Source organism: Muscardinus avellanarius (assembly GCF_963383645.1).
Source record: "Muscardinus avellanarius genome assembly, chromosome: 7".
NCBI classification, from domain to species: Eukaryota; Metazoa; Chordata; class Mammalia; order Rodentia; family Gliridae; genus Muscardinus; species Muscardinus avellanarius.
The window spans coordinates 111,814,572-111,827,260 of NC_137793.1; the positions used below are offsets into that span (position 1 = coordinate 111,814,572).

The 12,689-nt window shown below is 41.5% G+C and overlaps 1 protein-coding gene across 2 annotated transcripts in view; it reads right to left on the reverse strand.

Annotated features, from left to right (window-relative positions):
• The window catches only part of RABGAP1L (RAB GTPase activating protein 1 like), a gene marked incomplete at both ends in the record, with an annotated part of 518,644 nt that overhangs the window by 423,629 nt on the left and 82,326 nt on the right, over window positions 1-12,689 (reverse strand). For both annotated transcript variants that reach the window (XM_080699626.1, XM_080699625.1), the window contains one exon: window positions 9,189-9,282. In XM_080699626.1, coding sequence (XP_080555752.1) covers window positions 9,189-9,282 — 94 coding nt within the window. The remainder of the gene's footprint in view (window positions 1-9,188; window positions 9,283-12,689) is intronic.

Consider the following 12,689-nt stretch of genomic DNA (forward strand, 5'->3'; position numbering starts at 1 on the left):
AAAAGTCTTTGAATGTGACCGAGAAAGGCCGACGCTGCGGGCACGGTGGCTGGACGGGGGCGGTGGAGGAGGTGGCCTGAGGAGCTGGGAAAACAAGGGCGGCAGCTTGACCCTTTCTCAAAAGTACCTCAGGGCTGGACACGGTGGTCCACGCTGGTAATCCCAGTACATGGGAGGTTGAAACAGGAGGAGCGCAGCTTCAAAGTCAGCCTCAGCAACCTAGTGAGACCGTTCCCAAACAAAACTTTTTTTTATAAAGGATTAAGGTAGTTTGGAGGTAGAAGCCCCCTGGGTTCAATACACACATACACACACACACACACACACACACACACACACACACACTCCCCCCCCCCTCTCTCTCTCTCTTCCTCTCTCTCTCAGAAAAGGGAAGAATCACAAGAAGGGGTAGGATCAAGTGAGTATGGGAATCCCAACTTCCCACAATAATAAAAGACGTCCATATGTAGAAGATACATATATAACAAGAAACAATATGGCAGAGTGCCTTCCCATCATGAATGAGGCCCTGGGTTCAATCCCTAGCAGGAAAGAAAGAAAGAAAGAAAGAAAGAAAGAAAGAAAGAAAGAAAGAAAGAAAGAAAGAAAGAAAGAAAGAAAGAGAGAGAGAGAGAGAGAGAGAGAGAGAAAGAAAGAGAAAGAAAGAAAGAGAGAAAGAAAGAGAGGAAGGAAGGAAACGTACAGATGACATGTCATTATTGAGACGAAGAGCATATATTTTTGTTTTGATTTGCTTGTGTTTTTGCTGGGGGCTTTGTCTCAGTTTAAAAAAGGTGGGGGCTGCAGGTCCAGCTCAGTGGTACAAGGCTTGCCTAGCATGTCTGGGTTTGAGCCCCACAATCCCTAGCACCTGAGGAAAATGGAACATTTTTAATCTCCTAGATCCCCTCTGAGCTGGGATTTTGTTTTCCTGACAGTTTGCTGGTTCTCGGGTCGAGAGATCCCCGATGAAGAACTCATTTTCTAGTTGGAAGTAGTGGCGCACGCCTGTCACCCTATTAGCTGAGACAGGAGGATTAGAGGTTTGACTGCAGGTTCCAGCTTCAGCAACTTAGCAAGCCCCTGTTTCAAAATTAGAAAAATAAAAATGGCTGGAGGTGTGGCTCAGAGAGAGAGTGCCCCTACTTTCAATCCTCAGTTAATAAAATAGGAAAAGAATACATTCTCCCACTCTGCTGATAAGAATAAGCATGAAGAGCACAACTAAAACACCTATTAAATATTTATCAATTCTCTGATATGAAAGAGAATGAATAACTTGATTTGATTTGCTATAATAAAGCCATGCCCAATTTCTTCCTCAGATGTTGGCTTAGTTTTCTTGATTAAAAAAGTTGCTGTTCGTGGCGAAGTGTTCACAGTCAGCACCAACTTTTTCTAGACTTTACCTATTCCCAACAGCTTCCCAAGTCGTCTCGAAAGCAGAGGCCATTATTTAGAAGTTACTCTGCTGTGCCATAAATTCCCGGAAGCCACTTAACATGTGGCTCATCAGCATCATCCTCCTGGATACAGTCAACAGATGCTTGGATATCTGCTACCACTTGGGCATCATTGTTTTTCTTTTTTTTTTTTTTTTTTTTTTTTGTTAACGGTACTGGGGAGTGAACCTGGAGCGTTCTACCTTCTAGTTATATCTGCAGCCCTTTTTCATTTTTTATTTTGCAAGTGGGTGTCACTACATTGCTGAGGTTTTCCTCAAACCTGTGATCCTCCTGCCTCAGTTTCCCAAGTACGGGGATTGTGGGCGTGTGTCACCATGCCTGGCTTGCAGTTTGATTTTTATAAATTCTCCCACCACAAGTATACTTTCTCTTCCTAATGCTTGCTTTTTTATGCCGTTATTTCTCTGCTACACCTTAACCATACTCTTTTATAAATACCTTCATTACTAAACTTTTTTTTTTTCGGTGATACAGGATGGAAGCTGGGTCATTCTACCTCCAAACTACACCTCCAGTCCTATTTTATTTTTCAGATTGAAACAGTCTCACTAAGTTGCAGAGGGCCTCACTAAGTAACTGAGGCTGGCCATGAACATGTAATCTTCCTGTCTCAGCCTCCAGACAACTGGGATGATAGTGTGTGCCATCATGCCCAAGTATAAACTTTTATATAATCTCAATTTTCTCTACATTATCCTTATTTTTCTGATAATTTCAAGTTAGTATTATTTTCTTCTATATTCTTCTGATAATTTAACTATGTGAATTTTGATTTTTAGCTATAATAGTTTTGTTTTATTTTAATAGGCTTAACTAGTTTTTGTAGTAAATTCAAGATATGTTATCTTTAAAAGCTCAGTGAGAATACAGTCTGCTTCCTCACATAAAATAAAAATTTCCCCAAAGCACAAACTTCTCTATACAAAAGGTGCTTTAACTTAATAAATTACAAAAATATCTTCATGAAAAGAAGTCTTCATGCTGAAACTTTGAAATTTTCTAGATCTAAAGAAGACTAATATTTTAAAAAGAAGTTCTGAGAGAAATTTTAAAAATTGCCAATCCTTGTATAGCAGACATAAGCCTCCCTGGGTTAGGAAAATTTTACCCTTTTCTTATCAATTGTCATGACACAACTGTAATTATGACTCAAATAAAGGAAAGAGATTTGAGATGAAAAAGATCCAGTGAGTTTCCTACAGGCCTATGAGTTTGGTCTAGACCTCACCAACCCAGGCAGTTACCTACCAGCCAGCTTCTCTGCTAACCAGTTTTCTTGCTACTCCAAAATTACCTTACTAAAAGACAAAAAGCAATCCAGCATGATGGCACACGCCTGAAGCCCAGTACTTGGGAGGCCAAGACAGGGGGATCACAGGTTCGCGGACAGCCTCAGCAACTTAGCAAGACCATTTCAATAAATAAATAAATAAATAAATAAATAAAATAGGGCTAGGGGTGTAAACGTCCATGAGTCCAATTCCCAGCATCAAAAATAAAAAGCAACCAGACATGATGGCACACACCTGTAATCCCAGTACTTGGGAGACTGAAACAGAATGATCACAGGTTCAAGGCCAGCCTCAGCAGCTTAGTAAGACCTTGTCTCAAAATAAAAAATAAAATAAAGCTGGAGATGTGCTTCAGAGGTAGAATGCCCCTGAGTTTAATCCCTAGTACCAAAAATAAATAAATAAATAAATAAATAAATAAATATGAATAAATAAATAAAATCAATAATAATATCAGCTTAAAAATATTTTTGGATACTGTCTCTATGTGAATAATTAAAGTTGGGTGGTGGGAACACGAGAATTTATTGCATTATTTTTTCTACTGGCCTGAAATGTTTACAGAAGCTTTATTGATTATTCACAATACTATGTCTGTTTAATAGTAAGCCTTGAGGGTAAATACTGGAGTTTCTAAGAAAGAATAGATGATAAGATTTAAAACTGTTAGATGGCTGGGCATGGTGGCGCACGCTTGTAATCCCTGTGCTTGGGAGGCTGAGACATGAGGATCGCACAGGTTCAAAGCCAGCCTCAGATACTTTAGTGAGAGTCTCAGCAACTTAGTGAGACCCTGTTTCCAAATAAAATGTTAAATAGGTCTGGGAGTATAGCCCAGAGGTAGAAAGACTCTGGGTTCCACCCCCAGTACCAGAAAAAAAAAAAAGTAAAACTGTTAGATAAATAAACAGACATCATTCTACAGAAAAAAAAAATTCTAATACTCCAGATGTTTGAGACAATCTTTGTGTTTTCAGTTACTTTATTAAATGATCTGTTATGAGCATACATTCCCTACCAACTTGATATTACCTTCAAAGGTACACACATGCCTATAATCCCAACACTTTGGAGATGGAGACAGGAGAATCACAGTTCAAGAACAGCCTCAGCAATTTAGTAAGGCTCTTGGAAACCTAGAGACCCTGTTTCCAAATTAAAAGAAAAAAAGGTCTGAGAGTATAGCTTGAAGGTAGAATGCCTCTAGGTTCAATCCTCACACCACAAAAAAAAGGTAATCTCCACAATGCTTCCTAAATTACAAATCTTGCATTTCTGTTGTTGTTGTTGTTGTTGTTGTTGTTGTTGTTGTTGTTGTTGTTACTGAGAACTGAACCCAGGGCATTCTACCCCTGATTTACTTCCCCAGCCCTATTTTATTTTGAAACAGTCTTGCTAAATTGTTCAGGCTGGCCTTGAATCTGGGGTCCTCCTAGCTCAGCCTCCTAAATGCTGGGATTATAGGCATGAACCACCAAGCCTGGCTTGAATTTCAAAAATAGCATTAAAAATTAGGTGTGGTGGTACACACTTATAATCCCAGTACTTGGGAGGCTATGATAGGAGGATTGCAGGTTCATGGCCAGCCTCAGCTATTTAGAGAGGTACTCTGCAACTTAGCAAGATGGTTTGAAAACAAAAAATAAAAAATAGAGCTAGGGGCATAGCTCATACGTAGGATGCCCATGGGCTCAATCCTTAGTATGACCAAAAAAAAAAAATAGAATATAGAAATATTTTGTGAGATTTCTGGGAAGATGGCGACTGAGAAAAGCAGCATTTAAGAGTCCTGCTAACACTAGATCTCTATTGCCACAAACTCAGTGCTTTTCATAGCCAGAAAACACTATCAGCAGAGAAATAAAAAATGTAAACACAAGAGACAGAGAAAAAGACTAGAAGAACAACCAGAAACCAGAAAAGAAACCAGCCCACATTGCGGAGCCGCACCGGCGCCATCATGACTCACAGCACCAGGCTCCAGAGAGGAATGGTAAACAAGGAGCTGAAGTGAGCAGCTGTGGATCATTCGGGTGTAATTCAGCAGTTCTTTGATCACAAAGAACATCTAAAACTCCCAGTGGCCAAGCTCATCACGCCTTCCAGAGACTCCGGAGCTCAAAACCAGAAAAGAAATATGCCAGCCTCACGGCCAGTGGCATGGCAGCGGCACCATATTTCCAGCAGCGGTGGCGAGTTCACCACACCTATGAGGGCTCCAGATCAGTGTGCACAATAACTGTAAGTGAAATTGCGGCCCCTACAGGAGAAATCCCAGCACTGCACCCCCAGGGACTTGTGCAGCTTTGATAATCTCCCAGGGTCTGAGATTTTGCGATCCAAACCAGTGAAAGAGTAGTGGTGGCAAAGATACCACACCCTAGTCGCAGCTCCCCATGGGAAAATGCCCAGCCCGGCACCCCCATGGTCTAGTGCAGCCTCAACTAACTCCCTGGGTCTGAGACTTTATGATACAACCCAGTAAAGGAGTAGTGACGGCTGATATTACAACAAACTCGAGATCCAGAGCACCCTAAGTGAAGTCGTCGTGACTTGGGGAATAACCCAGAGAAGGCACAAACTTCTGAAATCATGGGAAAGAGGAACAACAATAGAGCAATGAATGCCCACAACCCCATAATATCAGAACCTGATAACACAGAAATTCAGAGATCTCCAGAAGTTCAAATCAGGAATATAACTGTAGAAATAATACAGGACCTTCGAAAAGAATTTAGAGTCTAAAAGAAAAAAAAGGATGCAATCATTGAAGTAAAGGCATCAATTCAAACTATAAACAATCGATTAGACCACAAGGAGAATAGAATCTCGCTCCTAGAAGATGATCACTCCAAAAACGAACGCATAATTTATAACTTAGAAAAAAAATCAGACAGCAGAAATCTGACATTGAAGAAATATGGGCCCATTTTAAGAGAGCTAACCTAAGAATAATCGGAATAGAGGAGGGAAAAGAAGGTGAAACCAAAAGGATCAATAACCTCTTCAAAGAAATAATAGCAGAAAAATTTTCCAAACATAGAGCAAGAGGTCAATACACAGGTCCAGGAAACTTATGAACTCCCCTTAGACAGGATCAGAGAAAAGGTTGCCCATGCCACATAATTATCAAAATGACCAATGTGGAAGCCAAGCAGAGAATCGTAAAGGCAACAAAAACAAAGGGCCAAATGACATTCAGAGGCAAACCAATTAGAATCACTCCAGACTTCTCAAACCAAGTCATGAAAGCCAGAAGGGCTTGGAGTAACATATTCCAAACTCTGAAAGAAAACGACTTCCAGCCAAAAATTTCCTACCCAGCAAAACTATCTATCAAATTAGATGGGGAAATAAGAAGCTTCCATGACCAACAGAAACTGAAGGAATTTATGTCTTCAAAACCAGCGCTAGAGAAAATACTCAAAGAGATTAACTACAAAGAAGAAATAGGTAATATACGCCAGAACCAGAGAAACAAGATTTTTCCATCCAGCAGACAACTAAGCAAAGAAGAATAAACAGTATTTCAAACAGAAATAAAATCTTAACATGTTAGGAATTAAAAGTTATCTCTCAATAATCACACTGAAAGTAAATGGCCTCAATTCCCCAATAAAAAGACATAAAGTGGCAAAATGGATTAAAAACCAGAATCCATCCATCTGCTGCTTACAAGAAACACACTTTACAAGTAAAGATAGTAACAAATTCAAGGTAAAGGGCTGGAGCAAGGTAATTCATGTTAAGTAGCCATCCTAACAAATGTGAAGTAGTATTTCACTATAGTTTTTATTTGTATTTCCTTAATGATTAGTTATATTATGATAATGATGAGTGATATTCATGGAGGGCAAGAGGACTCCACAGAAAATGTAGAGGCCACACGTGTTATATCCTCACAAAGAACTTACCAGCATTTTGCCCGTGTTCTGAACTTTGTGTGAGGCTGAAGACAATGAGCTGATTAAGCTGGCCGAGGAAATCTCAAAACAGCAAAATATCCTAACTGTATTAGGGATATTTATAATCACATTCAGTGAATTATACACTGAATTTAGAGAGTGGAAAGCAAAGTAGAGACTTTATAGATTTGTAGTTTTGCCAGAAAAGTATGTGCAAAACTGGGGCCCAGAGAGATGATGTGAAAGAAAGTAAGACGACTGAAAGAGGAAGCGGTGGCCATGATGGGGGCGGGGCCAACCATGGCCATGATGGAGGCAGCGGATGGAGTTGGGGCCAGCAGCAGCCCAGATGGACACAGGCCCAGCTGTGGCCGGGAGAGAATCTGTCCTGTGGCTGCGGCTAAAAGGAGCCAAGCAGCACTTACTGAAAAGAGCATGACTACTTTTCCTGCTAGTAGTTGATCTCAACCTTCACGTAATGCTGGCTTTGCTGGAAAAAAGGAGTCATGGAGGCGTCCCCCCAGATTTCAAAGGAAGGCCTGGGAAACCAGGCAACGTATGGTGGGGCTGGTATCCCTGCAAGCAGGCCCAAATGGAGCAATTTGTGAATCTGTGAGGCTGAAGCCATGCTTGCAAGCAAAAATCCCAAGATTTTGTTGTTGTTGTTTTGGTGGTACTGGGTTTCCTGGAAGCTCTTCTACCTCTGAGCTACACTCCCAGACCTATTTTATACTTTTTTTTTTCCTTTTGGAAACAGGGTCTCAAGCCAGCGCGGCTGGCTTCGAACCTGCGCGGTCCTCCTGTCTCTGCCTCCCAAGCATGGGGATTACAAGCGTGCGCCACCACGCTGGGCAAAACCCAAGACTTTGAAATGCCATAAATGTGGAACAACCACGAGGAGAAATTCTGAAGCGTGAGCCATGGAGTCAGGATGGAAGGGCCCATATGCCACCACTGCAATCAACCAGGCCACAGGCGGGGCTGCCAAGGCCAGGAGAGATCGAATCTCACCCCATGGCGCCTAATCAGAAATGAAGCCTTAAGATTAAATACTTGCCCTGCTGGGTTTCGATACTGTTTTTGTCTCACTCCTTCTTCCTATGGCCCTATTCCTCCCCTTTGGAATGCAAATGTTTATTCTTTGCCATTGTACATTGGATGCAAGTAATTTGCTTTTTATTGGGATTTTTCTTTTCTTTTATAGGGGCTCACAGCCAAGAGTTCACTTGGAGTCTCAGAGGAGACTGGGCTGTTGGACTTTTGAGAGATGCTGGGATGGTTAGGACTCTGGGAACTCTTGGCAATGGACTAAATGTATTTCATTGTGAGTGACAGTGAGGTCCAGAGGCCAGAGGGGCAGTGCAAGCGTTAGCGGCACAATGGAAGGTCCCCCAGCCCTCTCGCAAACAAGGCAGCAGTGTTGAAAGCGGGCTAGTCGTGCCGCAGCAGAGTGGATAGAGCCACTGTGATGGGCTTCTCTGGGTGGTGGCCAGGGCAGGCAGGGTGTGGCTAGAGAAAATGGGTCCCTGGGGCTGCGGCTGGCGACAGGCATTTCAACCTCTCCAAATGTGAATCTTATGCACAGGCTGCGCTGCCTTCCTCTTTCATATCTGAGCAAATGCCAAGACTCCCTGAAGTTCAAACCCAAAGCCTGTGCGTTCTGGATCGGCGGCTTCGTTTTCTCAAGCCACAAAGGAAGCAAAAGCAAGTCCTGCCAGTTCTCTTTCGTGTGCATCCGTTCCCTGTCCCCTCTGCGCCCAGCCCGGGCGAGAAGCCATCGCCCCCCAGAGCATCCCCAAGGACATCCCAGCTATCCTGCCTGCTTCCATCTTAGCTGCTTCAGCAACTGTTTTTCACTTAGCAGCTAGAATGATAGTAAATGTACAATTCCAAATACCTCTCCATGACATGACATGATTAAGGCCTGGGCGACCAAGTAACTTTCCACCGGCTCAAGATGGAGCCGAGTGTATGAAAAAGGAATCTATTTCCTGTCGCAACCTAACAGAAAACATAATTTCTATTTCATTAATCTTAAATATTATTTTTTATTATTCATTTATTTATTGGGGCACAGGGGATTGAACCCATGGGCATTCTACCTCTGAGCTGCAGGCCCTGCCCATTTCATTTCTGTTTTGAGACAGGGTCTCTCTAGATTGCTGAGCGTATCACTATGTTGCTAAGGTTAGTCTCGAACCTGTAATCCTCCTGTCTCTACCTCCCAAGTACTGGGAATACAGGCATGCGCCACCATGCCTGGCTTGTATTTACTTTAAAAATTACATAAGACATACATCTTTAGAAAGTAAGTTAAATAAGACCATATTAGGGGAAGACCTAGCCAAACATAAAACCTATGAGTTTTAGTTTAATTTCTATGATTTTAAATAATATATATTTATGTTAAAATTAAGATAGATTTAATAATATATCTTATACTTTAACAGATTCTAATTAATTTAACAAATTAACATAAACTATGTAATTATAAGATTTTTAGTAAAATATAAATAAATTTTTACCATCTTCCTAGCAATTCTCCCCAAGAATACAGGATCTTCTCCGGGCAGTCCTTGGACACATCACCTGTTCCACTTGAGAGTTCATTATCACTCTCTGCAAAAGAGACACAAAGGCAAAACCGACACATGTTATGTTACATATTATAGCAGGTATTTATATAGTGTAAAACAAGAAACATAACTGTCCTATAAGAAGCCAAATAATATTTTCCTTCTATTATATACATTATAAAAAATAACAGTAAATGTTATTAATGTAATTTATCTTTAGTGCCTTGATAAAAGTTCACAAAGAATTTTATGAAATTCTCTTCCACAGTTTTCCTAGTTTGAAGCTAAAAACATACATAATAAATAGTTTTATCCAAAGACAACAACACTGAAATGCTAGTGGTGACTTCAGCAAGATGGCAGAGTGAGACGTCTTGGGCCTCACTCCTGCCTACATAGGTAACGAGCCACAGACTAGAACATCCTTTGAAAACCCCAGAGCACCTGGAAACAAGCCCAGAGCCTGTGGAGGGTGCAGAGCTGGGCAAATTCCACAGCTGACAGGCAGGAGGAACCGTCTCCCGCTGTGGCCTTTTGCCTTTCCCTAGATGAGCTGCCACCAAGTGGAGAAGAGGCCCTGGGCTTACGGTCTCTACGGGGAGAAGAAACCAGAGGCAATCGGCTGGCTTCTCTAGCATGACTCTAATACCGTGAATTCTACATTTATGACCACCGTTTTCCTTTATTTTAATAGACTTAACTAGTTGTTTTATAAGTGCTCTAGGGTGACCATGATTAGCCATATGCGGTTACCCTAAATATTTCAAAGTACTAAAAGAAAAGATTTCAATGTTTTCTTCAGAAAGAAATAATAAATGAAGTGATCAGGCAAAATAAGTTGATTTTTATACAAAATATACATGTATTGAAACATCATACTTTACCCCATAAATATGTTCAATTAATATACATGAATTAAACTAAAATAAAAAACTTTAGAAGCGGATAGAAATATAAATAAAAATTCCTATATATTGAGTTAGGGCCCAAAACCTGATATCCCAAAGTCAGATGCTTTAACATGCTGGGCACTGTGAACTGGAGAACACTGTAAAGCCTTCGATGCTACCGTAGAGTCAAGGTCTCTCCAATCCTTCCCTGATCCTCCAGTCCCAAGCATAGGGAGGGTCATTTCTCTGAAATTCCCTTATCTACCTAAAGACTGAATCTTCATAAGACACAACTGATCAAGGCACGGCGGTACACACCTGTCATCTCAGTACTTGGGAGGCTGAGAAGAGAGAAGGAGGGTCACAAGTTCGAGACCAGTGTCAGCAACTTAGCGAGCCTCTCAGCAACCTAGTAAGACCGTGTTTCAAAATAAAAAATAAATAGGGTGGGGATGTAGCTCAGAGTTAGAATACCCCCAGTTCAATCTCCAGTATGAAGGGGGGTGGGGACACAATTGCCTTTGATCCATCTTCCCTTCCCTGAGATTCTACTTACCAGGGAGTTCAAACTCCTATCATAGGAGGTGAGACTGAGGAGTGTCACCATGGCTAGACGGACTTTGTCATAAGCTATTGTCTGTCCTTGGTCAATTCTACTTCCAGATAGAATCACTTAACAAATTACTACCTATTCCGGGCTCATGTAAATACCCTGAAAATTTTCACTGACTCCCTCAAGATAAGCTACATTCCCTCATTTCCCTCCCCACTAAGAACGAGGGTACATGTTTTTTTTAATCTTGCCGGGTCATTGGGTAGTCACCTTCCTGGGACGCCCCTGCGCACGTTAATACAAGTGTGTGCCTTTTCTCCTGCCAATCTGTTGACTAGGTTCATTGAAGGGACCCTCCGGGGGCGGGGTGGAAGTTTTCCTCGCCCCTGTAAGTGCTCACCGCACCAGAATAATATTATCAAATATTCTCAATATTCAAATATTCTCAAATATTAATATTCTCAAATATATTAATATTCTCAAATATAAATAACAGTTTTCTTGTGAGATCAACAAATACAAAAATTAGGGGTTAAACATATTGATCAGTAAATAACCCGAGAAACATAAATAGTATATCACCAATATACAAACAACCCGAAGTCTAAAAGAATTATTTTCAGTTTAATGAGTCAGCCTTCTGTGTCCACAGATTCCACCCCCAGCGTCAATCAACTGCAGCGTGAAAACGGGCAAAAAAAGTGTCCATACTGAACAAGTATAGACATAACCTAGTCTTTTCCCTCTAAACGATTTAGTAAAACAACTATTTACATAGTATTAGGTATTACAGGCAATGTAGAGATACTTTTTTGTGTGCTGGTGGTACTGGGGTGGAACCCAGGGGCTTTCTACCTCCGGGCTACACTCCCAGACCTATTTTATACTTTATTTGGAAACAGGGTCTCACTCAGTTGCTGAGAGCCTCACTCAGTAGCTGAGGCTGGCTTCACGATCCTCCTGTCTCAGCCTCCCAAGCGCGGGGATTACAAGCGTGCGCCACCACACCCGGCTAGAGATACTTTAAAGTATGCGGGGCTGGGAATGGTGGTACATGCCCAACTGGGAAGCTAAAACAAGGGGGTCGCAGGTTCGGGGCCAGCCTCAGCCACTTCGTAAGGCCCCTCAACAACGAGATCCTGTTTCAAAAACCAAAAATAAAGTGGTGCTAAGGGTATATATAGCTCAGAGGTAGAATGCCCCCTGTAGGCTCAATCCCCAAAACCCCCCAAGGAAAAAAAGTATATGGGAGCATGTACATTGGTCACATGCAAATACCATGCCATTTTATAACAGGGGCATGAGTGTCTAGAGGTCTAGGTATCTCCAGGGAGCCCTGGACCCGATCTCCTCTCCCCACCCCACCCCCACCCCCATGGCTACCGAAGACAGCTACATTCATTAAATAAAAATACTTTTGACTAAAGAAAACTGTATGGCCTTTTAAAATGGCCACTTTACAAAAGACCTCAAAATGTAAAGTAATAATTTAATAAAGAATGAGAAAGGTTGACTTACAGCTTACAATCAGTGGCGAAATGAGTAATTCTAAATTCAATAACCCTTTTAAGCAATAATGGAGGTGGTAGAGAAAGGAAATGTAATGGACATGATTTATCTGTGTTATAAAAAGGCCTTTGGCGCAGAACTATCTAAGAAAAGGCTGGCCAAGTTTTGTCTGCACAGAATTCGTTAGCTCAAAAACCTGTCTGGCAGATAACAAGTGCCGAGATGCTATCGGCTGGTCCAGCGTGGTCCAGGATTGACAGGAAGTAGCGACCCTAGGGACCCGGGCTAAGAACAGTCTCACTTTAGTGAACTATAAAATCCCGTGATCCAAGGAGAAAGGAATTCATATCTGGGGATACAGACAGCATCTAAAAACATAAGTCACAAACAGAGGTTTATTTGGATAGGTTAAAAGATTTGGTCAAAACCATATAAAAAGACTTCATCATAAACTTAGTAAAACAACCAAAAACACATGTACACACACTGAAAAATGTG